Source organism: Clarias gariepinus, chromosome 24 (assembly GCF_024256425.1).
Source record: "Clarias gariepinus isolate MV-2021 ecotype Netherlands chromosome 24, CGAR_prim_01v2, whole genome shotgun sequence".
NCBI classification, from domain to species: Eukaryota; Metazoa; Chordata; class Actinopteri; order Siluriformes; family Clariidae; genus Clarias; species Clarias gariepinus.
This window is the reverse complement of record NC_071123.1, coordinates 3361008-3387797: the sequence shown is the minus strand read 5'-3', so window position 1 is coordinate 3387797 and position 26790 is coordinate 3361008. Positions and strand designations below refer to the sequence as shown.

The 26790-nt window shown below is 37.4% G+C and overlaps 2 protein-coding genes across 4 annotated transcripts in view; one reads left to right on the top strand and one right to left on the bottom strand.

Moving 5' to 3' along the window:
* The first annotated feature begins 8507 nt into the window (after nucleotides 1-8507).
* LOC128512320 (vasotocin-neurophysin VT 2-like) lies at nucleotides 8508-9858 on the top strand. Its single transcript, XM_053485540.1, has 3 exons — nucleotides 8508-8666; nucleotides 9022-9226; nucleotides 9604-9858. The coding sequence occupies exons 1-3, from the start codon at nucleotides 8544-8546 to the stop codon at nucleotides 9741-9743; spliced, it is 468 nt and encodes a 155-aa protein (XP_053341515.1). The 5' UTR covers nucleotides 8508-8543; the 3' UTR covers nucleotides 9744-9858.
* A 163-nt stretch (nucleotides 9859-10021) lies between these two features.
* Nucleotides 10022-26790, bottom strand: part of LOC128512442 (3'-5' RNA helicase YTHDC2) — a 29574-nt gene continuing 12805 nt past the window's right edge. For 2 of the 3 annotated variants that reach the window (XM_053485715.1, XM_053485714.1), the window contains exons 13-31: nucleotides 26062-26127; nucleotides 25203-25381; nucleotides 24781-24877; nucleotides 24602-24689; nucleotides 24393-24473; nucleotides 24205-24287; nucleotides 23655-23760; nucleotides 23392-23511; nucleotides 22268-22540; nucleotides 19799-19925; nucleotides 18699-18904; nucleotides 18399-18597; nucleotides 17419-17528; nucleotides 17025-17305; nucleotides 16240-16426; nucleotides 14978-15190; nucleotides 14644-14826; nucleotides 11887-11958; nucleotides 10022-10792 (exon numbers count right to left, since the gene is read on the bottom strand). In XM_053485715.1, coding sequence (XP_053341690.1) covers nucleotides 10787-10792; nucleotides 11887-11958; nucleotides 14644-14826; nucleotides 14978-15190; nucleotides 16240-16426; nucleotides 17025-17305; nucleotides 17419-17528; nucleotides 18399-18597; nucleotides 18699-18904; nucleotides 19799-19925; nucleotides 22268-22540; nucleotides 23392-23511; nucleotides 23655-23760; nucleotides 24205-24287; nucleotides 24393-24473; nucleotides 24602-24689; nucleotides 24781-24877; nucleotides 25203-25381; nucleotides 26062-26127 — 2677 coding nt within the window. In that variant the 3' untranslated portion in view covers nucleotides 10022-10786. The remainder of the gene's footprint in view (nucleotides 10793-11886; nucleotides 11959-14643; nucleotides 14827-14977; nucleotides 15191-16239; nucleotides 16427-17024; nucleotides 17306-17418; nucleotides 17529-18398; nucleotides 18598-18698; nucleotides 18905-19798; nucleotides 19926-22267; nucleotides 22541-23391; nucleotides 23512-23654; nucleotides 23761-24204; nucleotides 24288-24392; nucleotides 24474-24601; nucleotides 24690-24780; nucleotides 24878-25202; nucleotides 25382-26061; nucleotides 26128-26790) is intronic. The other variant, XM_053485716.1, reaches the window with a different exon arrangement.

Below are 26790 nucleotides of genomic sequence, written 5' to 3'. Positions count from 1 at the left end.
GTGCTTGGTGGGTTTCCTCCAGGTACTCTGGTTTCCTCACACAGTCCAAAGACATGCAGATTAGACTAATTGGCGTTCCCAAATTGCCTGTAGTGTGTGAATGGGTTTGTACATGTGTGTATGTGTGTGTGTCCTGCAATGGATTGGCACCCTGTCCAGAGTGTACCCCACTCCTGGGATAGGCTCCAGGCACCCCGCGACCCTGTACACAGGATAAAGCGATATAGATGATGAGTGAGTGAGTAAGTAATGCATGCAATTTTATGCATCAGATTAAGCTTTCAAGCTGCCCTACGTGAAGTCTACTTTTATTATAAAGTGTTTAGTATGCCACTTTTTGTTTCTTCTTTGCAGAATGTTACGGCTCTTTTTCTTTCTTTTCAACTCTGTGTCAGCCATGTTTATTTCTCAAATATTCTTTTATACCGCTTTATTTTGTATACAGGGTCACGGGGCCCGGAGCCTATTCGATGAGACTTTGGCTATGAGATGGGTACACTGTGATGTGTGGTGGGGTGCCAATCAATTGCAGGGCACACACACACATAAACACTACGGGCAATTTTGGAATGCCAGTTAACCTAATCTGCATGTTTTTGGACTGTGGGAGGAAACATGCAAACTTCATGGACACGGACCTGGGGCGCAATTCGAACCCTTGACCCTGGAGGTGCGATGTGACAGTGCTAATCATTATGCTACCACACCACCTATATATATGGCCTGTATAGTTCTGTTACAGTTAAAAACCTGACAACTCTGTTGCCTGCTCTAAGATAATTCAAATATGTGAAATGTGGTCATAATTCTTTTACAGTGAGGTGTCATGTTTCTAGTTGGCCACTGGGTGGCAGCAGAGTGGCGCAGATTTCCATCCGGTCAGAGTCAAAGGGATTTTTTGTAGTTTATTTTACGGACTAACAGTTTCATAACACATCAGTATTGATAGGTTTTAAGCACATTAACGGACACAGGAGTAAAAATAATTACATATCAGGAGGAAAATCATTAAATAAAACCCTTTTTGCTATGATAAAAGAGTATACAGTATAGTCAGTAATTGCTAAGTACTTTTTGTGTACATGAAAGTGTTTTCAACCAAAATTAGCACAATATTAGTTAATTATTAATGCTCAATATCATTTAAGACATATTTATGTACAGTATAATTGTCACTTATAAATAATAATGATTTTTTTTTAATAATTGAAAAAGTACAATGGCATAACTTTAGCTAGCAAGCTTGTGTGAGGTTAATAAATCCTGCCTTCTGTGTTATGATTGGCTACAATAATTCTGTCTCGTCTCTGATTGGTTAGACCTATGTCATGGAGGCGGAACTTAGTATAATAGTCACTCAGGGTTTTGCGAGATCTCGCAATAGAATATAACAGAATAAAATAAAATAAAATAAAATAATTATTAATCTTTTTTTTTTTTTTTTTAATATTGTATTATTATTATTATTATTTTAAAGAGCTGTCTGGTAAACAAGTAAACGTATGCTTTACCAAAATATAATCAGCCAGGACATTTGCTAGCTACAACGCTTAGCAGCTTAACATCAGACGCTTGGGAGTCTAACTCATGACACAAATCCCTCGACAGTTTAATAAAATTAAATATTTATATACAATCATATAGGGTTTATATTGCATTAAAATTTATTTGTTTACAATTCCTTTGTTTACATTTTGGATGTGACACAAAATGTAAGTTTAGGCCTAGCAGTTCAGTATTAGCATTTTTCCCTCCACCTTTAAGACTTAAAGTATTTAAGCTTATTGTATGCTTAATGTATTTATCTCGTGTCTAATTTCCACAATAAATTCTTAGTCAATGCTGATATGTGTTATTTAATCCAACAAAAACAAGTACTGCGAGTTCATATATTCTGTTCATATATACAGTATATGTTATCTGAATGTTATATACACAATGTTAATGTTATTAACCCGGCCAATCTCACCTCAAAAGGAAACTGCACAAACTGACATGAAATTGGTTCAAAATGTTCAGAAACAGGCGGCATGGCGGGGTAGTTGTTAGCACGGTCACCATGCTCCTCTAGGGAGCCTGGTCTCTGTCGGTGGGCATGTTCTTACCGTACTTGGTGGGTTTTCTCCTGGGTATTTCTGTTTCCTCCCACAGTCCAGAGACATGCAGACTAGGCTAATTGGCGTGCCCAAATTGCCCATAGTGTGTGAATGAGTGTATGTGTGTGTGTGTGGATTGGCACTTTGTCCAGCATGGACTTCACCTCGTGCCCTAAGTTTCCAGGGATAGGCTCCAGGCCCCCTGCGGCCCTGTATACAGGATAAAGTGGTATAGACGATGAGTGAGTGGTCAGGAACTGGGAAATGGACATACACTGTTTTCCAGAATGTGGAATTTACCTCCATCATCATAATCATCATCTGGTACAAACATTATCCACTCCATCATTCTTTTACTTATAAGGAGAATGCCTTCATAGCTGTCTCCAGGCTACTTTAGTTTTAAGCTTCAACACCATAATTGTCACAAGTTAATTAATTTATTTATTTTATGAATGATCTGACATTAGATAAACTGTTAAACAGAATTACAGAATGAGAAGGGATTCAAATATTACTACTTGTAAGTAAAATATGATGTTCTGTTATTGGCTAGCTAGTTGATGTCATAATTTCTATAAATTTATGGTTAAACCTAATAATGTATAATGCCTTAAAAGCATATTAGTTATCTTGTGAGAAACTACAAAGTTGTCAGAAAAACTTGATGTTAAACATCTCCATATCAAAAACATCACATTTAATTAAATAAAAATTTGAACTCTATTTAAATCCATATATCATTAGGTATGAATTATGATTATTAAGCATGTACTGTATGTGTACAAGTTGTAGCTATAAAAATACTTAATTAATACAATTTGCCTTGAAGTTGAAACTACTGCATTAGCAGCTGTAGAAAATTAATCAACACCTTCTAGCTATTCAGAATTAGAATATAAGTGCTGTAGTTAAGTGTAGATTTAATTATGACATTTTACAGTACTTTTATTTAATTTTTTATAGATTTTATATTAGATTATTTACATTCTATCATATGGGACATTATCTAAAGTGGATGTTCAAGTGACTTCTCTATACACACTGTGCTAGAGTGCGCTACTGAAGATTAAATCATAAATGTGATTTATTGCAACTTGAAAAAGTGCACAAGATGGCGAAAGACTAAATGGTTTAGATATGAAGAAGGGTGTGAGAGCTGTGAGAAAAACGTGAATTAGCAGAAGAAAAGAGAAACACTGAAGGAGAGTGAGAAAAATTGAAACAAAGCAAGTTGTCCTTGGAGTAAAATGTGTTGTTAAGAGAAGCATGTGTGTCAGAAGAGAGAGAGAGAGAGAGAGAGGGAGAGAACTTTACAATGATCATCTTAAGGTTTCATTCACATCTGGATCAACAATGGCCTTTTTGCACCAAGGCCATTGGTGTCCATTTTGTGCTACTCACTGGCACGTGAGAGGAAAAGAATAGAGCTGGTGATGCACATAAAAAAAAGGAAGAGAAGAACAACAGCTATTTCATTTTCCTTGGGCTTATTCCATTTCTTGGATCATTCAGTCCATTAGTTGTTGGCACAGGTTTTACTCTGGATGCCGTTTTGATGCATCCATTTCTCCACTGGCTGGGGCACAGGGTTAAGGGCCTTTCTCAAGCTTAAAACAGAAGGAACCTGATGGTGGATCAGGAGCTTCAAACTCCCTCCCCAAAATAATCACATAATTACATGAAATGTAATCTCACTAAACACTGCAAGAGAGTTAGTGAGCTCCTTACGACAGTTAAAAAAGAGCCATATTTTAAGATATTGTCCTTTGTTAAGTAAATACACCTTCATGACCCTTTAGTCTTAGTCAACGTTATGGTTATGGTTTTGTTTCGAGATTCTATTGATGTACAGTATGTGCATGTGTGTATGTGTGTGTGTGTGTGTGTGTGTGTGTGTGTGTATGTGTGTGCACGCACCAGGTTTCTTTTAGCCGTGACCCAGCAGCAGCGTCTAAGATACATGTGCCCTTGGTGATAAAGAACCAATGTTCTCTTCTTTTGTCATTTATGTATACTACATCTTTCTTCATGTGTGTATTAGTTTGTATTATTTTATATATCTATATTCTGGTCTTGCATTGTAGATTTCTAAGGTCAACTCCCGAATCATATCAGTCTTTTAAAAGGGACAAGAAGTACCTAATAAAATTAATCGTACACAAAATGATAACTGCTGTTCATAAAAATGGCCCCCTTTCATGGTCGTTCTAAGGCAAAATTATTGGCACCTTCAGAAAATAGGTAGTTTTGTTTACTAGTTTATTTTTCCAATGTCTCATAATAAAGACACACACAAAAAAAGAAAGTTGAATTGACCATGAATTATGAATCACAATCTTTTTTATGAAGTCATATAAAAAAATGGTCTTGTTGAACTGTAAACCGTCATCACAGCCTGAGATACTGAGGAGGGAGAAGGTTTTGGAGAAGGTTTTCACTCAACCCTGTCTCGTGGGTCTACAAATAATTCTCTCCAACTCATGGATTTGTTTCCATTCTGACTTACACAATCTACTGTGAGCCCTTATATAGACAGGTGTGTGCCTTTCCTAATTATGGTAAATGAAGTGAGGTGGACTTCAGTCAAGGTGTAGAAGCATCTCAAGGACGTCTGATAAGCGGAGGATGCAACAAAGCTCAATTTCAAATGTCAAAGGGCTATTCACAAAAAAAAATAAAAAAACACACCTGTCTTTATTTTATCATTGTGGTGAATTAAGTGTGGAATGATTGAAGAAAAAAGATTTTAATGCATCTTAAGATGAAAACTTAAAAGGGCCTGAATACCTTTTTCAGCACTGTATATAGAATTCTTTATTTAAATTTTTAAAAAATATAGTATTTAGCAAATGTGTTTCTTTTAATCTGATAACAATATAAAGATGTATTCATATTTACAAAAAAATTAGGCATGGATCAGGAGATAAAAAGCATTAAGTATTATGAAAAATAGTGTTATATGATCCTATCTAAAAAAACAACAACCCTTTTTTCACCTAGCTAAGACGCTTTTTAGCAGCAATATCATGTTTTGGCAGTGTACCTAATTTCTTAAGTTGATTTTTATTCTAAGTTAAAATATCGATCAGAGGCCTAAATTTAAAACTTTCCATCCTTTTTTTTTTTTTACGCATGCTAAATGCAAACAGATTTTTTATTCCGATCAGGCAAAAAATAAAAAAAAAGAGCTGCTGATGTGTCATTTGTTACACATGTTTTATATTTAATGCGAATCCATTAACACAATGGAACATGGAGTTCCACCAATCTGAGTCTTTGGCCCTTTTCTGCGTCTCTAAGTGTTTGTGCTTTTTGTGTTGTGGCCTGATGCTAATTATGTTGATCAGCTTCTTAATATGATAAATGTGCTTCTCTTGCTACGTCCTACTGTATCCGGCACATTTATACAACATAATTAAGACTCGAGGGAGGAATTGATTGCTTCAATGTGTTGCTCATTAAAATGTCTTAACCGATTCCAGAATGATGAAACGGCTGAAAATCCTATTAGAACATTACATTAAATCCCACAGTTTGTTGCTGCCTCGCATAGATATGAGTCGTTAAATGTGACGCCTAAACGCTGAGAGCAATTAGAATAATACATGCGTCTGTTTGTGCGCATAATTGATTCATTTCTGATGCAACTAATTCCGCACACTCCGAATGATATTTATTTATTTGAAAACTCTTTCAGTTGAAAAAAATAAAGAGAACTGAGTGGCTGAATCAGAGATGATTGCTGTCCTGAGATATACAAAAAGTGCTTACTTTTTCACACAATAACAACATATATAAAATTTGACGGTTGTTTGAGAAATTAAGAAAATAGAACATTCGTAGATTATTAGAAATGCAACTCATGCCAAAACAATACAGTGGAACCTCGGATTGCGAGTAATGCGGTTTGCAAGTGTTGATAAGCAATGTGTGTGTACAGCGCGCGTGTACTGTTTCTTATAACACGTGTGTGCGCTTGTGTAAGTCAAAAGAAAGTCTCATTAGAGAGCTTAAAGATCCATTTTCTCCCTCTCTGTTTTATCTTTGCAAGATGAGCAAAGATTTTTAATAAAAGTTGACTTGGAAAACGAACAAGTCTTGGTTTACGAGTATCATGTATCACGCATGCGCTTCTTGTTTTGATGCCGAGCGCCACGTGATCACAACTGAGGCATTGTTTTTTCTCTCTCTTGCGCTGCAGAATTGTGGGTAATTGTCTACCCTGCTGGGTCTTAGTGCGCGTCTCTTACTGGTATAATCAACATCCATGTACGCGTGTATTGTTTCCTATAACACTGTGACTACGTGTGTGCATGTAAAACATATTTTATTTTGTGTTCGTAAGCGTGTGTGTACAGCGCGCGTGTACTGTTTCTTATAACACGTGTGTGCGCTTGTGTAAGGCAAAAGAAAGTATCATTAGAGAGGTTAAAGATCCATTTTCTCTCTCTCTGTTTCAGCCTCCTTCTCTCTCTTTTTCTCTCTCTCTCACCTTTACACACCCCCTCACCCTCTTTCTGCTTCACACACACACACACACACACACACACACTGCTCTACACAGAAACACTGCTCTGTCGCAATTCTTTTCAAAGGTAAAGTGCTGGTTTATTTGTTTGTTTGTTTTACTTTACAGCAGTGATTCCATTAGTATGCACTTACATGAGTATTATTAGCGACGTTCCTTGCTAATTTTTTCTGACAAAACAGTCTTTCCGTTTATTTGTGTGTGTGTGTGTGTTTGTGTGAAATTCAAATAAGAAGGGATTTTAAATAACACAATTATACTTAATACGAAGGATTTGACAAAAATATACTTCATTAAAGAGTTACAAATAATCATTTTCTAAATGTGTCTCTATTTTACATGTTCAAAAGTATTTGGACAAACTGAAATAAGTATAATTATTTTTAATACTTAGATGCAAAAGCTATGCAATAAAGTTCTGAAGTCTGGAACTTGTGGAGAATCTTTGTCAGGACCTTGTTTGCCAGGTTTAGGTCCTCTTTGTTTGTAGGTGTTTTCTGAAAAGTGAAAAGCAGCTCATCTGGGTTGGCCCCTAAGAACATTCAAATTATTTGCCTTATAAAGGGCTTTGGTAATCTGTTTTTGGGTCATTATCCATCTGTGCTGTAAAGCACTGTCTTATTAATTTTGACTAAATCTAAGCAGAACATCGAGCGCTACACACTATGGAGTTCATCAGTAAACACCAGTTACCCAACTCCACTGGCTGCCACTAAGTCCATGCCATAACGCTATCTCCATGGTACACTTTAGAACATGAGCCCATTATCTTCTTTATCGTCGTCTATTCCCATTTTTCTGGTACAAGTTAATCTTGGTCTCATCACTCCAAAGAATCCTGTTCGAGAACTCATCTGCGTGTGTTCCTAGAGGTTACATTAATGAAGGTGCCTCGTGATTGTAGACGTTCTCAATGACCCTGTGACTCTTCCAGTGTCCTTGACTTGGTTAGATATCAAGATGTGGCTCTTATTTACCAAGAAAGAATTCTGCCATCATCCAAATTAGGGTCTGATTGTGGTCTACCAAATGCAACTTAAACATTTAAAATCAATGTCTTAACTTTTCATGAAATATTGTGTAAACTGGCCACACCTGGTCATGAAGCTGCTTACAGTAAATGCAAAATTTTGTTTTATGTTTTTGGTATAAATTTCTTTGCAGAGACATCCGATTACAATTTCCAGCAACATACATTGTATAAAAACTTAACGTGAAAAAAAAAAAAAACGGAAAACGGAAAAAATTGTGTGATTTCCAGATGTACAATCCGCTCAGTAAAAAGAATTAGTAGAAATATTAGTCATTTGACCTTTTGCTCTTTTGCAGCTGTTCTGCCACACACCTGACCTTGGGCTGAAGAACAAACAGAGAAACAACCTATAAGCAACCGAAGGACCTACAGGATCCTATACAGACTTAAATTAATCATATAATAAGGTTGCACACACTGACATACAGTTTTGTTCCTTATTCTTATTGGCAAAAAGTTAATACCACACTTCCACATTTCCATTTCTTCATCTACTTACAGTATTAACACAACTCTTAACAATCAGATACAGGAACTACACTGAGAACGAAGCACAGGCTGGGTATTTTACACCCTAATAATATTTTTTAATTAAAAAAATTATGTAATAATTAAAATAGCAATTGAAAAATATTTTAAAATTACTTTTATTTTGTTCTTTCCATTTTTCTTTGAACGTTTCTGTTTTTTTTTTAACATGGATTGATTCATCTATTGAAGGGCCAACTTCACGAAGACAAGGTTGATGATGTGGGAGGGGGAAGTATCCAATGGTGACGGTGAGTGGTGTTTGGTATAAATATGGAAGATTCCGTGAAGACGGACAACACGGAGAAGCAGAAAAAGTCCAGTGAGAGACAGACGTCCAGTTTAAGACGCGACAATGGCAACCTGGGTGCTCTCTCTCCTTTGTGCTTTCGCAGTTCTCTCGCTTTCCTCTGCCTGTTACATCCAGAACTGCCCCAGAGGGGGGAAGCGCTCCCTTTCGGATGCTGTCCCTAGGCAGGTAAGTCAGGGCCAGGGATGTGACGATGAATTGTTTGTCAAATGGTATTGCGATACTTGTCTAGTTTAGCCATAATAATAAGTTTTTATAGAAAAGAATATATTTTAGGGGGATTTTTAAAAACAAATGCAAGAATTATGTAAAAATATTACAGTATGTTGCAGAATGTTGAGTCTGTAATACTTTGCATGTTTCTTTACAGCTTTTTTCATAAAGCTGCTGTATAAAACACTGAAAAAGAAAAGGTTTTTTTTTCATGAAACTCTAGTCTTGTAATTTAAATATTTCATATATAAAGCTACAAATCATGGCATAAAGTGTCCTGTACAAAACTTGTTTTGATATCGTTTTCCAGTGTATGGCGTGCGGTCCTGGGGATAAAGGTCAGTGTTTTGGCCCCAACATCTGCTGTGGAGAAGGACTGGGCTGCCTGATCGGATCTCCTGCGACGGCTCGCTGTTTGGAGGAAGAATATCTGCCCTCGCCCTGTGAGGCTGGAGGAAAACCTTGTGGATCTGACGAGGGGCGCTGCGCTGCGCCTGGGGTTTGCTGCGACTCAGGTGACCTTGTTGTTTTAGATCATTTTTTTAGTTTGTTATTTAATTTCTCTTTATATCATTTTCTTGGTGCAAATAATTAAAAAATACTTTCGTTTTTATTATATTATACTATATAAGGTAACAGTTGTAATATATATTTTTAGATCTTTTAAATCTTTAGAGATTTTTATAGTGATTATATTTACTGTAACTATACATCTTTTCCATCATTAACTTTACTTTCTTGTGTTTAACTTTTTGCCTTTCTTCCTATTACTTTATCGGCGATCTCACACACACAATTACGCTCAGGTTCTTTTTTCTCTACCTTGCTGTGCTGATGATTTCATTGTGGTGTGCGTTTGTGTTGGTGTGTGTGTGTGTGTGTGTGACTACAGACGGGTGTACTCTGGATTCAGACTGCATGGATGGAGGTGAACACGAAGATATAGCTGAAAGGAAGAGCTTCCTGGGTGGGTCGCAGGGAGAGCTCCTATTGCGCATCCTCCATCCGGGCAGGGCACGTGGTCCATACTAAACTTCTACACCTACATCCGTTAACAATTACACTCGCAGGGCCTGGATAAAGCTTACCCACACAAACATACACTCACAGTGTATTGCTAACAAAAGTAGATCCTTTTGTTTTTACCCAAAACACACGAGGCATAGCTTATACAGAAATATGCACTGTATATCTGTTTATGTGGAGTGTAAATACAGTATATAGCCAATAAACTGCCATTGGAACTGGTCACGTTGGTCAAATAAATTTGTGATTCATACAATGGTAAAAAAAAAAATCAATAAAAAGACTGAAGTTGAAACATGAACTTGTTTATTGTGAACTTGTTTGTTTGTCGAACTTGAATCTGTCACAAATTTAAATCTGTCATAAAGCCATGCACTGAAACTATACAACTAGCTTTTTTTTTTTTTTTTTTTTTAAGCTGAACATGTGATCATAACGAATGATTAATAAATATCACTGGTAGGATCAATGAGACAGTTACAAATAAGCAAACAAAAAAAAACATTAAAGATATCATATATGCACTGACTTTTATCGTCCAATTATACAATCAGAAAGCTGGTAAACTTCACAAGGTGAGACATGCTGTTTGTTTAAATTATTATTCCAATCACTCCTCCCTAATGAGGATTCATTTTTACTTAAGGAGAATTCACCTTAAGAAATAAGATTTTATTATAATAAAAATAATTCAACAACTCGAACATAACGTTATCTCATCCGTCTGTGCAAATCTGACAGGAGCAAAGGAAGGAACGTCTGAACAGGAAAATAAAGTCAAATGTAAATAATAATAATAATAATAATAATAGTGCAATTAAAAAGAAACTGGCCCCAAGTTACAGATCAGGGATAATTTTTATAGGATGGATGTAAATGGATTTCACAGTGCAATATCTACGACTCTCGGGTTCGAATGGGGCTCACTCGGATCACCTTATGAAAATACAGATATGACACGCGAGATGACATTTCAGGTGCTGCGTCGTTGCGCGGACTGATGAGGTATATGAGGTCAAGGGTCACAGTAGGTTTGCCAACATCCTTCTTCAATCCTGGAGAAAAAAAAAAAAGTTTGGATGTCATCATTATGGTTTGTTATTTCATGGACAAGCTTCTCTCTCAGCTAAAATTATGCATTAGAAACCGCAATGTGAATACTAGTGAGCATCCAGACCATTTAAGGTTTACCAGGGTTCATTAAATGATGGCACTGTAATATTAATGCAGGCCATTTTTTACATGTATTTTTCTTTTAGCTGTTTACTTTTTTTCCCCAGCATCCAGGGCTTTTTGGGGTCTTAACATGCTCTAAAAAGCCATGAAATTCAGCATCCAGGTTGGAATCTGCTGCCATAAGGATGCCCGAATGGTTTCACACAAGTCTCACACTCATACTCACTTGCACCTACAGTATACACATTTAGATCTCTTTGAGCTAACAACCACTTTTGCGTTGCATGTCCTAGGCTCTACTCAACAGGAAGTCAGTTATTTTGGGTCGTTTGCAAAAACGCACCCAGTTGATTTTCATGTACTCATTCTAGGGGATTCATACAGTCGCCACCAAACCAGGCCTGTGTGATCTCAATATATCAAAGATGCAAAATTGTGGAGGGATTTTTGATATGGCAAACGATTTTTGATCAGCTGTGACGATCATATTAAATTGAACTTATGCCGAAAAGTGGTTGATAACTATATGTGACATTAAATTGAATGACATCATAGTGTGACGCTTTTTACCAGCATCCACGCCTTTTTGGAGGTCTTAGCATAAAATCCCACCCATTCCACAATTATGTCTAATAGAAATCACACAGGTCCATCAAGGAGGCGATGACATGGGTGCTTGGACCCGCTCATCGTTGCTTGCAACAATATTAAACCTTGTTCGTATTGTCCATGTCTACTATATATGCCTTGTGAGCTAGTTGCCTTTTAAGACAATAGGTAAAATTTAAGGCAGCTTCCATTGGGGTGTTAAATGTAGTATACATTGTATGTGTATATTTAGTAATAGTGTGTGTAGTGTGTATTAGGTTGACTAAACCTGGGAAACTAAACTAGTCCTTCAGGTGGATAACCAAGTTTAACTTGTCATGACCAAGAATAAGCCATTAAAAGGTTAGGTCTTAATGTGCTGTACCTCATGCTCCTGTTTGATTGGGAAGCGATCGCAGAGTTGCAACAGTTGTGCTCCAGCCTTAGTCTCCAGCTCCTACATGTCATACAAACACAAATACATGGTTAACATTTACATAAAAAAAATGATCCGGACACAGGTTATATTATACCTTCTGCCGGCCGCACTGTCTTATCAAAGCTTTTTGTTCAAGGCTACTCTCTCCCCGGTCACTGCTGTGCAGGTATGAACGTGTTACACCAGTTTATTAGTAACTGCGGTGCGAGCAAAAAATGTACAATCCACTTGTGATTTGCACAAAAGATGATCAGATTCGTGTTTTTTTTTGTGGTCTGAGGGTGTACCTGTTGCTGAAACAACTCACAGAAGATCAGTGTTCAGATTTCTGCTGAGAGAATTTCGAGCGACACTCTAAGGAAGGTGAAAATTTCTTAAAGAGAATCATTACTGATGACGAGACACGGATTCATCACTTCAAGCCTGAGAGTAAACGGCAGAGTATGGAGCGGAAACATCCTCAATCGTGAACAGTGTTGGGGGACGTAACTTTTTAAAGTAACTAATTACATTACAAAATTAGTCTTTAAAAAGTAACTCCTTTGTGATTTCTCATGCATGTTGTTTTTGTCAAGACCTTTATAATTATTCTACCGTCATCAAGGTTTCCATCTTTCCGCACCTTGCAAAACTTCACAAAACGTCGGGCGGTCACTCGCGGCGGCACATGGGGGGGTTATCTGGGGCGTGGCTTGTAGGATGACTTTCACACACACACACAAACACACTAACTTGATCACTGCTATCTGGCTTATGGATTACATAAATTGTCTAAATAACTGAGTACTTAAATGGCGGACCTAACGCGCGAGATTACTTGTTACATCAAAAAAGTAATTCAAGTACTCTAACGTGTTACTCTGTACACCCAACACTGATCAGGACCGAGAAAAAGTTAAAAAGTCGACTTTAACTGAAAAATTCATCAATGCTTATAGTTCTCTGGGATTCTTAAAGGCCAGAAGTATTGGAACCTTATCAGGAAAAAACTTAAAGCATCCTGCCTAACATCCCCCCTATAGTTCTGATCTCACTCTATCAGACTTTCACCCGCTTCACATTCCTTAAACCACAATGTCAGAAGGCATATCCTGTGGTCATGGAATAGATGTTAATCTGTTTCACAAGGGTCAAATTACTGGCGTGCATCAAGAAAAGATGGAGATACAGATATAGACAAGCTGTGTCTTTAGTACCATATCAAAGAGAAAATCAAGCACTATATTTGGTGCTATATTTTTCTGTATTTTTCTTTCTTTTTTAATGCCATGCCAGCTTCCATGGCTATATCCTTGGCAAGAGTCAGTTTTTGTTAACTAGATAAGATGTTTAAGATTCATTTTCGTCTAAGAACTTTAAAACTGAATTTGAATTTACTTGTTAGAAACTTCTTCAAAAGTTTCAAGTTCCTTAAAGGAGTTAAAGAATTACAGTCAAATAAAGGATGTTTAATGGACAGAAGGGTTTTCACATGATGATGATGATGATAATGATGATGAACACTGCGGTGAATTCTCTCTTGATAGTAAAAATGTGTGTGTAGCTTTTGAGTGTCCTATTCTGCACCCTCTATAAATAACCTAATTCGAATTATAATAATAAAAGGAAATATATGTTTTATTCATGTAGTTTGTTATTCATCCTATTCTAACTGCCGTTTATCGTCTGCTGTATACATTTTAAATTGGTTTTAAATCTGTGAAAGGTATAGAGAGTATTTGTTTTTGTTATTTATTTATTTATTTTTTTTAGATAATTGGCGGTTTTGTCCGATTTATTGGGTGATCTGTTTTTACATTTTGAATGCTTGGAAACATAATTTTGAGTCCTTTATTATTAGCAAAAACTGAACTCTGATCTGGGATGTTTACAGTCAAAGTTGCCGCCAATTTTAAAGATCTTGATGATGTCGGCAATGATTATTCAGTGTAGTGTTTCAACTTAGCGCATGACTATTCATAAAGCTTCAAGACCATTGAAGAAGATTCATAAATTAACACCAAAAAAAACATGTTTTGTAAATACTCAGAGTGTGTTGTCTCTTAATACAGGTTTGTTTTTTTGCATCAGAACTATCAACGTACCTGAAGTGAGATTTAAACTATTGCTTCGTCCTTGACTATTGCAATACTTTATTGTTTTTTTTAAACAGAAATCTGCAAATCCTGACTCCCTTTTAATGGATGCAAAAAAAAACAAAACAAAAAAAAAACAGTTGTGATGTGAGTAAACAAACAATAAAAAAAACAACTTAACTTTAAAGAAAATTAACTTTAAAGTTAATTCTGTTATCTATAGATGAAAATGTTGTATATATTCAATCATCACTACCAATAACAATTATTATTATTATTATTACTAATAATAACATAAAAGATGATGATGATTTAATATTTTGTCACATGTACCTTACAGCAAAGTGAAATGTATTTTTTTTTTTCCGCATATCCCAGTTAGGAAGCTGGGGTCAGAGCACAGGGTCAGGATACAATGCCGCCTGGAGCAGATAGGGTTAAATGCCTTGCTCAAGGGCTTGACAGTTGCAATTTGGCGGTGCTAGGGCTCAAACTGCCAACCTTCCACTGATCAGTAACCTATTGTCTTAACCGATTGAGTCACCACTGCCCAGGTATAAATCTAAGTAATTTGAGCTAATTATAGACCGAAACCTGTTCAGGCTACCGTGTGCTGACCGTGACCCACCTGGCCATCCCGGCTGATCTGCACTTTCTTGTTGTCGTTCCAGGGGTTTAGGATCTGATGAGTGACATGAAAAGAGAGACTCTTTTTACAGATCCATTCTACACTGAAGATTCCCCCTAGACCGGCAGCACCCCAGTCTTTACAGCGCTCTGAGCCAATCTCCGAAGTCATCCGAGCATAACCCTAAATAAATAAAGAACATGATTAACACAAGATCAGCACGAGATTAAAAATGAGATTGCTTATTCGCGAAGGCGAAAACATCAGGAAAGGAATTCCTGCATTATCTTAAACTCATTACAACAAATTACATCTTTTGAGTCTCACTGCACACCTGGAAGTGTCCGGAGCCTTGAACGGAGAAGATAAGGAAGATGGTGCTGCACTCCTGGAAGGCTCGGTTGAGTTTGTGCTCGTTGTTGGGCGTAGTGGACCAGATTCCCCGCTGCTGAGAGAGTTCGATGTTCCTCATGGTACAGCTCTTCATGATGAAGTAACGCACTGAAGATTTTTGCTTTTGTGATGGTGATTGGGAACCATTCTTCTTCTTTAATATTACACATATAAAAAACAGGAATAGATTAAAGTATTTGCTGAGATGAAAGAAATCTATGTAAGCATCAAGGTGAAAAAGGAGGCACTGTCAGATCCTAAACTGTTTTTAAAATTGCATCTGATTATTAATTATATTCCACTATTCATGGGTCTCATCACACTGAATAACGACAACCATTAAAGCACTTTACCATCAACAAAACTAAACTGAATTACAGGGTTTTATTATGAATATGATTCTACATCTCCTTAAACCTTTACTCTCCTGAATACAGGTAGTCCTCGACTTACGCAAACATTTGAGTTACAAATGGACCGCGGGTTCTACCTTCGGTTTAATCACGGAAGTAGATCACGTGTATTGTACAAAAATAGACACTGCAGTGTACCAGATACCAATATTTACAATTATGTAAAATATTTTAAGTGTGTAAGTGAATGCATAAAATGTCAAAGGTCTGGTATATTGTGTGCGCGCATGTAAGGGTGTGTGAGAAATGAGTCGGCCTCATTGGTTTCAATTAATTAGTTCAGGAGCATGATGATCGAAAACATCTGTCCTGTAAAGCTGTCCAGATGGTCAATAATCCTAATTTTAGAAAATCCTCAACAAAACAGTTCACAGACCAATACAGTGGAAAACAGCTCTGAGACACAATGGCTCCTAGGATTTAAAGATGCAGGTGCAAGAACAACACTGTTCATTGTGTGAGATTCATTTCATACACGGTTTAAGGTTTTTGGGGAAGAGGGGACAGAGATTTAGTCAAGTGGATTGGTATGCTTTATATTGTATATTTGTGTCAAAGGCGTATAAGACTCACTTTGTCGAACTTAAGAACAAATCTGACATTGTCGAGGACTACATGAAGTTACAGTTCAAGTTAGGAAAATCCATTTCTTTACATTTTACATGCATATTTAATGGTTTAGAGTGAATTTTATTTCAGCTGAGGGGTGTGAATTTCATAGCAAAATGAATTTATTTTAAATGCACAGTATTCGTTTAAAAAAATAAATAAATCAAAAGGTTTTACCAACCACAGATAAAGGTGACCTAGCTAGTACTTTTATTGAGGAAGAGGAAGAGGGACTAGCACAGGGACTGGAGAAGCTGGCGCTGTCTGACTTTACCGGGAGATGGTCATCAGTTGAACGTTTGGAATGGATGGCACCTTTATCTTTTTGGCCCTTAGACTGAGGGACAGATGATGAGACTTTTGGAGACCTGGAGAATAAAACACAAAGTTTTTTTATTATATTAAAAAATCCTAAGTTAAAAGAACAAAAGTAGAAGTTTTGTGAAATTTACATTTGTAAATGTAAACACCGAATTCTGGAAATGTTGGGATGTTTTTTTTTTTTATTTGAATAAAATGATAACTAAACGAATTTTAAATCACATGAGCTGATATTTTAATCATAATAGAACAAAAAGAACATAAATGTTTAAACTGAGATATTTTACACTTTTATCCACTAAATGAGCTATTTTTAGCTCTAAAAAGTTGGGATGGTGGCATGTTTACCACGTTGTAGCATCTCCTCTTCTTTTTAAAAACAGTTTGAAAACATCTTGGCATTGAGGTTATGAGTTTCATTTTATATATATATATATATATATATATATAAGTGGATAAAAGTATAAAATAACATTTATGTTCTCTGTGTTCTTTTGTGAATAAAATATTGGCTCATGTGATTTGAAAGTCTTTTTGTTTTCATGTATTCAAATTTACAAAACGTCCCAGCCTTTTCAGAATTCAGGTTGTAGTGGATTAGCCATCGTTATGAGCATTTTGTCTTTTTGGAGTTTTTTTCTCTACCTGTTTGTAGACGTCTCATGCTCCCTGACACTCCTGTTCCCGCTATTACTCCTCCAGCTGTCTGACTGATGTTGTGGCTCATCTGGAGTAATGGCTCTGGGTCTCTGGCCGACACCCGTGGGCTGTTGCAGGCCAGCTGTTTGCTCTTCGGCGCTCAGCACCGACACTACGGCGCGGAGCGTTGCCTCATCCAGCTGGGACCACGGCTTAGAGGGGCACCGGATTCTCCTCAGGAACAGGCTGTGCCAGCGCTGTCTCAGCTGGAACACCATTGACGCCATCTTTAGAAAGGAGAGGAAACAAGATCAAATATATTGAAGTTTCAAATCATCTACATAACAAAAAAAAACTTAAATATAGAAGGCTGAAGAAACAAATAATTAGAAATAATCACATCGTGATCCAATTTGAAGTTAAGCCACTCGTCGATCTTCATCTCAGCCAGCTGATCTGTATAGCCAACCTCACTTTCACTGTCACTGCTCTCGAACTGGAAATTATCGGCTATAGAAGATAAACACACACACAGCTATGATGCTTGTACATATACACCTAAATAACAGTTATTTATTAAATATCAGCCGAGACCTCTAGTGGCAACCCACATTAATCCAAATAATTATAAAGGGAAAGGAGAAATTAATTGTAGTTTGTAAAAACAAGAAATATGTAGAGTACTGGTCAGCACTGCTGTTGTACATAAAAAATAAATACTTATATATATATTTTTATACTGTAGCTCTAGGAATAAAAATGTCAGACATGTCTGGAATATCGTGGTTGATTGATATTTACAGCGGTACCTCTGCCTCACGGATTTTCGCCTTATGAACTGAAGCATTTTCGGTTGCACTTACGCCTGAAAGCAGTTCCAAACGTGTTTGTGTCAGTGGAAAGCCAAGCGAAGTTAATATACATTTGGTTTTGGTGGGTTGTTTTGCACGGGTCCCAAGAATGTTAGCAAGGATGGTGGCAGGAAGAAAACTGAGACACTTTTGGTTTTTAAAGCAGCCGATGCCAAGAGGAATCATAAATTAAGGTTAACTGAGGTTTAAAGTCTACTTATTTGATATTTTACTTAATTTACATGTTTTTTTTAAACATTTTGATTGCTTTATATGCAAAAACATGACTATTGTGTTGAAAACTGGTAATATTGGTAATATTTTTGGGTGGCTGGAATAGATTATCTGCATTTACATTATTTTCTATAGGAGAATGCATTTCGCAATACAAATTGTCCCCTTAAAAACACTCCTAAAGCTAGATTAAATTTGTAAGCCGAGTTATCCCTGTGAAAGCTTTCAAACCTGAATACCTCCAGAACAGGTATATGATTCAATCAGCACGATCATTTTGGTGTTTGAGGCTTACCTGTAGAAGGTGGAGAAGGTTCCAGAAGCGCAGAGCTGGGCAGTTTAGCCCGCCCTCCAAACACAGCCACGGTGAGCGGAGTGACGGCAGTGCAACAGCGCACGCTGGCTATCCTGTGTGCGCGAGTCATCTCGTCATAGATCAGCCAGTCTGTAGGCAGGGCCTGAACTGCTGCGGCTTGGCCGTTCGCCGGAGGGATCTGATAAAAGACATGTGTCATGTGACCAAGTCAAACGTACACACGGTCCAGCATCTAGACAAGAAAACAGCGAGTGTGCTTCTATGGTTGCTTGAACTGACCTTCTTGTATTGGGGTTGGCTCAGGACGGAGGTAGGGTGGAAGCGAACCTTCTTCTCTTTGGCGCCTCGGAGTGTTTGTTTGTCTTTGTCCATGTGGATCAGGTTAGGGTACATGCCTGCCACGAGAGCCGCCTTCACCACAGCCCAGTTCTCGGAGTTCAGATTAACATCCCGGATATCGCTGCAACCACGGGCTCGAACAAAACCTAAAAGCCAAAATGTGTGTGTGTATATGTGCTCAGCTATACAGAAATAACAGTAATGCTGCTGTCTAACAGGTCATTTTTTTATCATACAAAGATTTTATAAATAAAATTTTAACTTGATGACCGAGCGAGGTCTTAACTAGTCTTTAGTAGTACGCATACGCTTTGTCTTTTGACCGTCACGTGATTACAACTGAGCCAGCGGTTCTTTTCTCTCTCTCTTTTGCTGCGGGATTGTGGATAATCATCTCCCATGCCCGGTCTCAGTGCACATGCGCCACTTGTATAGTCACACTTTTATATGTGTAAAACATTCTTTTATTTTGTATCTGAGTGTAGTGACTGTTCTTTAGTAACTGTACTGCAACAACAATCCTCGTGAAAAAAAAGGTTAAAAAGGCTGTAGCAGTGCGAGAGATTAATCTGTTTAGCAAGAATGCAATGTCACGTGTGCGAAATCCTCAAGAGTAGACAAAAACAAGTATAATTAAAGAGGTTACTTGTTAAAGTCACGCAAAAAGAAAAAGATTCCAGGAAGCAAACAGAGAGCAGTGATTTAGTGTGTGTGAAAGTTGTCCTACACAATAACCCCTCCCTGCACCTCCTCCTTCTCTCCTCACTTTCGTCTACCTCACTACACTGACGATTTGTTTCAAAGGTAAAGTGCAGGTTAATTTATTTAATTTTTACTTTATATTTTGTAATAATCGTTTTTACACTAATATTTTTGCGTTGTGGAATAAATCATCTGAATTTCCGTTATTTATTATGAGCTAATTCTCTTTGATATACGCTTGCTTTGGATTACAAGCACACTTTTGGGATAATTTATGCAAGGTTTAACTGTACACTGTGTAAAAAGACAAGATTAATTGTTTCAGTTCTGGTGTGTACCTATGGCACGGAGCTGGCCTAACAGGTGGGTGCGCATCTTGATGATGATTTCCATAGTTGCCTGTGACAGGAAGTTCTTCTCACAGAAAGACCTCTCCCAGCTGTCACTGTGGGCCTTTTGCCATGCCTGAAATATGAAACACAGTTTAAAACATTGGAAAACATAAACCTTCGATAAAATTACTTCATATATATATATATATATATATATATATATATATATATATATATATATATATATATATATTAGTGATGCTTTTATGAAATTATTTAGCCCGCCCCAGCCCACCCTGCACCACTGTATCTATTTTTACAACCTGCCCCTCCCCGCGACTATTAAATAGACATACTAGGCATTGTAATTCAAATAAAAACAGCCTTTATTTCAGCCTGAAAGTGCTTGGAAACATCGCCCTGTAAACTGGCAACAACATACGATTATCAATATGAACGATAAATCAGGTCATATTATTAACAAGATAATGATACACATTTTAAACATTTACAAAGCAGTGTTTGTAATCTAGGCTAAACTATTTTTTATTTTAGATTTGTATAGGGCAGGCCTACAGTTTACAGCCTACGCTAAATAACCACTGACATTTTTTTTTTAAATTATCACACGGAAAGGTTCATTTAGCGTTTTTACGTTCGCTGTGCAAAAAAAGAATGCTAAAACATTAGATTTAGCAGCCTAAACTTTTTTTTCTTTTAATCATGCAAATTCCCGACCCCAATTTCTCCCGCACCTCGTCTTCCATCTTCACTTTTATTTCTTTAATTTTGTTGTGTCTGGCAGCTGTAGCTGCTTGGCGCTTTCATGACTTGTCACGTGACGTAACCTTGTCAAAGAACTTAATAAAATATAAAAATAGATTTTCCCAAATATTTAATATATAGGGAATTGCACGCAACATATATGGATTTTTTATTTAATTTTGTTTTTAATTATCAGCCCCAACCCGTCCTGCAAATGAACTGACAATTTCTTTACCTACCCCAACCCCACCCACGGGATACCAGATGACCTGTGCATCACTAACGTATATGTACGTACAGGTACTCCCCGACTTAAGAACGAGGTCTGTTCAGGGAGCACCCTTGTAAGTCCAATTTGTTCTTAAGTCCGAAAAAGTGAATCTTATTCGCCTTTACACGAATATACAATATATAGCATAACAATCCAATTTTCACTGTTTTTCACGATATATGAGATTTTAGGCATTTTATTCATTCACTTACACACTAAAAATTATAAATATTGGTATGTGGTGTACTGCGATTTCTATTTTTTGTACAATACACGTGAGCTACAGTGGTGTTCAAAATAATCGCATGTGTTGAAAAAAGTCAGTAAAGCTCCATATTCACATAATAACTTAAATCACACAAATGCATTGGACACCCTGCACATTCTATTCTGAATCACAACATGAAGAAAAATGTGTTAAATGTATTATTAGTTTTATGTAAGTGAAGAAAAACAAATATTAGTCTGTTAAAAAAAATAATGTGTATTAGCATGTCAATAGCATTCGAGCAGTGCTGCTCAAGTTGGTCCGCGCTGCGCGATCTACCGGGCTGCGCGATCTACCGGGCTGCGCGATCTACCGGGCTGCGCGATCTACTGGGCTGCGCGATTTACCGGGCTGCGCGAATAAACCAAATCATCTCTGCGCTATCCAGATAGTCGCACTGCGCTGTCCACTGGGCCGCGCAGATATTTGGCTAAATGGGGTGTCGCGGTTTCATCCCACTTTTGATGTGTTTGGCTTCACGTACACTTCGACAATGGAAGAAGACAGTGCAGCAGTGAGTTTGCTTACATGTGACGAAACCAAAAACGAGGAGATTGTAAAGAAAAAAGTGCATCGTCTGTGGTGTGGAATTGGTTTGGGTATAAGAAAAGTGATACGAATAAGACAAATGTGATTTGCAAAATATGCAAGTGCACTGTTTTAGCAAGCGGTGGAAACACATCAAACCTTTTCTATTATCTGAAATCCTAAGATGCACAAGAAAGATTAAACTTCAAGCTTTTTAGTTTAAATGGTTAATTCATCAGTTGATGATGAATTTAAAGGGATGAGTGATGATACTGCTATTTTTTTAACAGACTAATATTTGTTTTTCTTCACTTACATTAAATTAATAATACATTTAGCACATTTTTCTTCATGTTGTGATTCAGAATAGAATGTGCAGGGTGTCCAATGCATTTATGTGATTTAAATTAAAAGTTATTATAAGTATTTTAAACACCACTGTACTTCAGTGATTGAACCCTATCTTTGGAAATTCCTAACTCGAATGTAAGTAAGCCTGGGACTACCTGTACTTGTCTTACCTCAAGGTGTGGTATTTCTGATATAGTGCTACTTAGATTTGTCTAAAAAACAGTCAAAATGTGTGTGTGTGTGTGTGTGTGTGTGTGTGTGTGTGTGTGTGTGTGTGTGTTTGTGTGGCTACCTGAAAGGCCCGGAGCAATGCCATGTGGTCACTGAAGGTGTTGGCAGCAAAGCTTCTCCTGCACAGCATGGCGGCTCGTTTTTGTGAAGCCTGAGCTGGTAACACAAACGGTTCTCTGTAGGACAGCATGCACGCTATGGTAAGGATCGGGTCCAGGCATTTAAGCACCACTGCACATAATACCATCTTCCCCAGGTGTGGCTCCACAGGCAGGTCAGCTAGGTGGTAGCCCAGCTCGGTCAGGTCTTCTGACGGGTCCATGGCGTCTATGGTCTTGGAAAGAAACAGACAGAATTTGAGATGCATTTAAGATCATCCCTTTTATATACACATGAAAATAAAATATCCAGAGCATTTGAAACTGGTGCAACATTAAGAGAAAAATGCAATCTTGAAATTCGGATCATTCTTATGATCTGTTCTGTAAATAAAAAGTGTTCCTGGGTATAAAAATGAGTACTGTAAAGTTCCCCAAAAGATTAAAATACTTTGATCTCATCTCAGGACTTCAGAAGCATGTAACATGGGCCTCGCCCTATCATCCGAGATCGCAAGTTCGATTCCCGGGTGATGCTGTAACCTCTCACAGTTGGAGGCCTAGAGAGAGCTGATTGACTGAGCTCTCTCAGAGTGGAGGGATAAGAGTTACTTAGGGCTCCCACATTAATCATGTCTCTACAGCCAATCAGGGGCGGCTGTGAGCTCAAACAAGCGAAAGGAGCGGATAGCGTTGTCCACCGAGTGTGTTACGCCGCCCCCAATAGTGCATGAGCGAGCAGTTCGAAAAAGATGCGGTCGGCTGGCGCCACGTGGTTCGGAGGAAACACGTGATAGTCTTCGCTCTCCAGACTGAGCGGTAGTATTAGCCTTAATGTGGAGCCCCCTAGTGACTGGGAGGAACTGGACATGACTAAATTGGGGAGAAAAATCGGGGGAAAAAAACAAAAAAACATGTAACATACAACGATGATTCGTTTTTGACTGGCAGATGTGGACCCTGTGACATCACATCAATAGCCTAAATAGTTAAGACAGTACAGAATAGCAGATTATGGTGACATTTTATATATAAATAATTTATGTAATAAATTATTAATAATAATAGTTTATGGATATATAAATACCTTGAGCATTTGTACAGCGTTTTTGACAGTGATCAGGTGTGGTGGCTCTGGGGCTTTGGCAAGAAACTCAGCAATGGTGCAGGTAATGGGGGCCAAAAGTTTAGTGTGAAGACAAAGTTCCTGAGGTAAATACAGACAGAGAGATATAGATACTTCATCACTTCTGAATCACTCAAAAGCACAACTTATTAATTCCGGACCCAGCTTGTGCCTTAGAAGTGTGCGACTGCTAAAGAACGCACAAGCACAGTGTGATAAAATACCTGCAGAGGCATACGCAACAGCTGAGGAACCTGAAACTCCAGCATGTTATTGAAGCGCAGCCGGCTGAACAGATGGAAACAGATTCCCGGCCTGCAACGTCCAGCTCTAGGACAAATAAAAACAGACATTTGTTTTATTTTTGTTTTTACTGTTTTCATTTTATATTATTATTATTTTATTTTTTTATCTCCTGATACTTATCTGTGTCCTTTCTGTGTATTTTATTATTTAATTTGACAAATTTAGCCCACATTTGGCATTTTGTACTTTTCTAGGAACCACTTCCTAGAAGTAGTAGATAAGTGCTACATAAATTCAGATTGATTGATCGATCGATCGATTAATAAAATGTAGAATTGTGATTCTGATTGTGAAGCCTGTTTGCTTTATTTCTTGGATGTTGTCTGGGCATTTTATTGGCACTGAAATGGGATCTTCCCATCTTTAAGTTACGTATCATTATGCCTCTAGTTGTATTAGCATTCATACAAAAAATATTGTGTTAAAATGCCACAGATATATGTAAAGTAAATATAAAGGGTTATACACCTTCCTTTCCGCTGCAATGCGCTTGCTTTTGATATCCACACCATCTTAAGCATGGTCACATTATTCAGGGAGTCGAAAGCTTTCTGTCACACACATGCACCAACAAAAAATTATTTATAAATAAAATTACGTACTCGACATTTAACTCAGCAAGGTGTTTTCAATTTAAAAGAATGTTATAAAGTTACCTCTTTAACTTTCCCAGAGTCAATTACAAACACGACATCGTTGACGGTGATGCTGGTTTCAGCAATGTTGGTTGAAAGAATCTTATATTTTGGAAAAAACAAACAGAGAAATTACCGACATAAGAAGCTTCAAGTTATAAAGAAATGTATCATGGTTAAGTGTCCAAAATGTAAAAATGAATCAATAAATTATAATAATGTGCTCTTACAATTTTGCGGACCCCGCTTGGACTCGGCCTCAGAACTTTCCTCTGATCCGAGGTCTGCATGTTGGAGTGAAGCATGAACACCTGGTACCTGATGGACAATAACACAACACTACAGGTTCACTACACGCGAATAAAATGATGCATATTAGAAATTAAGTGAACCCTGAAACTTAACATGCCTGTGCTGATTCTCTGCAAATCTTTTATCATCATAAAGAATGCGATCTCGCAGTCCGACTATCTCATCATATCCTGGCAAAAATATCAAGACGGCACCTGGGGACAGAGAAGAATAACGCATAATCGTCAGACTGATTAAAAGTTATCCAGTAACACATCAGAATATTAGACATTTCCCAGCCTGCAATGCTCAGCTTGAAAACAGTAAATAAAAACAGATATAAACTATAAAAGTGCATTTCTCAGGTGGTGCTAAGGTATCTGTTATGTTTAGGTAGTTTGCCCGATAACTCACAGTTAAAATTACTGCTTTCGCTTCTCATAAACTCAACAATTAAACACTGACAATTTTTTTAACATGCAGGGTTTGTGCACCTGCGAAGTAGAGAAACAAACCCTCGATCTTCATCCTTACTCTCACCTTCATCAGAGCTCTGACAGATGCTGAAGAGGAGGTGAATGATGAGGTCCAGGTCCACCTTCTCATCGTCAAAACTGTGGTGGTAAGCCTTGAGCAGCTCCCGGTCCTGAGTGCTGAGCTCCCCGCTGGCTGCCTGCACCAGGGACGACTCGTCCAGCTGCCCCGCCTCGCGCGACGAGCTACACAGCCGAAATCGAAACTAGAACTTTAGTCTGATACTTTGTGCATGTATGTAGAGTTCCCTTATGCTTTTGCTTTTTTCCTGGCGTGATATGTAGTTTGCATTCATAACTTTTCTAAATACAGACTGTTCTCAAGTCTGACCAAGTGAGTCTTATACACTTTTGACAGACACACACACACACACACATATATATACATACAATATACCAGATACAATATACCTTACTTTCACCGGATTTGGTTTAAAGTCAGTCAAAAAAATGGAAAGACACGGCTGATTTGAAATTGTAAAGGAATTTTTGATAATTTTAATCGTCTTGCTATGGCGAGGATTTAAATAAGAACATTATAGAAAATAACAAATTTTTCACATTGAGTAACATCATAGTGTGATGCTTGTTATCTGCAGCCTATTCTACACACGTATCCATCACAAATGTCAACACAGTTGTACAGTGCAACTGAGCAGTGATGGCTTTTTCGAGGTCTTAATCCACTCAAATAACACACAGGTTGTGCGGTGCCCCCGGGGTGATGACCGCACAGGGTGCTTGGGCCCGTCATCGTTGCTTGCAACTATATTTACATTTCAACTTCTTTGTAATTTTTTTTTGGTTTCAATCGTGTCGACTTCTATCTGTTGCAGAAAATTTGTCAAACCTCTCCAAGTACTCACATGTGAGACTCCAGCAGATCTACAGCTTCGGTCTGGTTAAAGTGTTTGGCCCAGTCAAGAGCAGTCCTGGAAAAAAGAAACTTTATAATTCAACATGTATTACGCTTAAATGGTTCTTTCTATACCACTTGATTCTGATTGGTCAAAAGGTGATGAATGAATTTCTGTTCTATAACAGAACTTAATTTTATTAGTTCCAGAGGCAATATTAATATTAATATTTACACTAGTCCATTTTTAATTTTTTTCAATAAATCAAGTCTAAGAACCAAGTGTTCACTTGCTGCCTAATAATAAATCCTCACTGTAACATGATAATCAAATGTTAATCACGTCACTGTCAGTGGTTTTAATATAATGGCTGATCCGCGCAAGTTTTTTTTCGTGGGCGCTCCACATCATAACTATAAACATTCTTTATTGATAACAATTGTTAGTGTTGGCTGATTGCTTCAGGATAGTGTAAAATAGAAATCTATAATAATGTGGTAACAATAAGTTTCTACAACAAAATGACACATGCTCGTTATTCCTTACCAGTGTTGGGGGATGTTACTTTTTAAAGTAATTACATTACAAAATTACTGTCTTTAAAAAGTAATCAGTTACATTGCAGTGTTACTTTCTGATAAAAGTAACTAGTTGGAGTACTTTTCCATTACAGAAATTGGTGATTCCTCATGCATCTTTTTTTAGTCAAGACTTTTATAATTATTTTACCATCATCAC

Excerpts from the sequence above, each read along its gene's own strand:
- LOC128512320 (XM_053485540.1), top strand. The coding sequence starts at position 8,544 with ATGGCAACCTGGGTGCTCTCTCTCCTTTGTGCTTTCGCAGTTCTCTCG. Across the intron at positions 8,667-9,021 it reads CGGATGCTGTCCCTAGGCAG|TGTATGGCGTGCGGTCCTGG; the intron begins GTAAGTCAGGGC and ends ATCGTTTTCCAG. Across the intron at positions 9,227-9,603 it reads TGGGGTTTGCTGCGACTCAG|ACGGGTGTACTCTGGATTCA; the intron begins GTGACCTTGTTG and ends GTGTGACTACAG.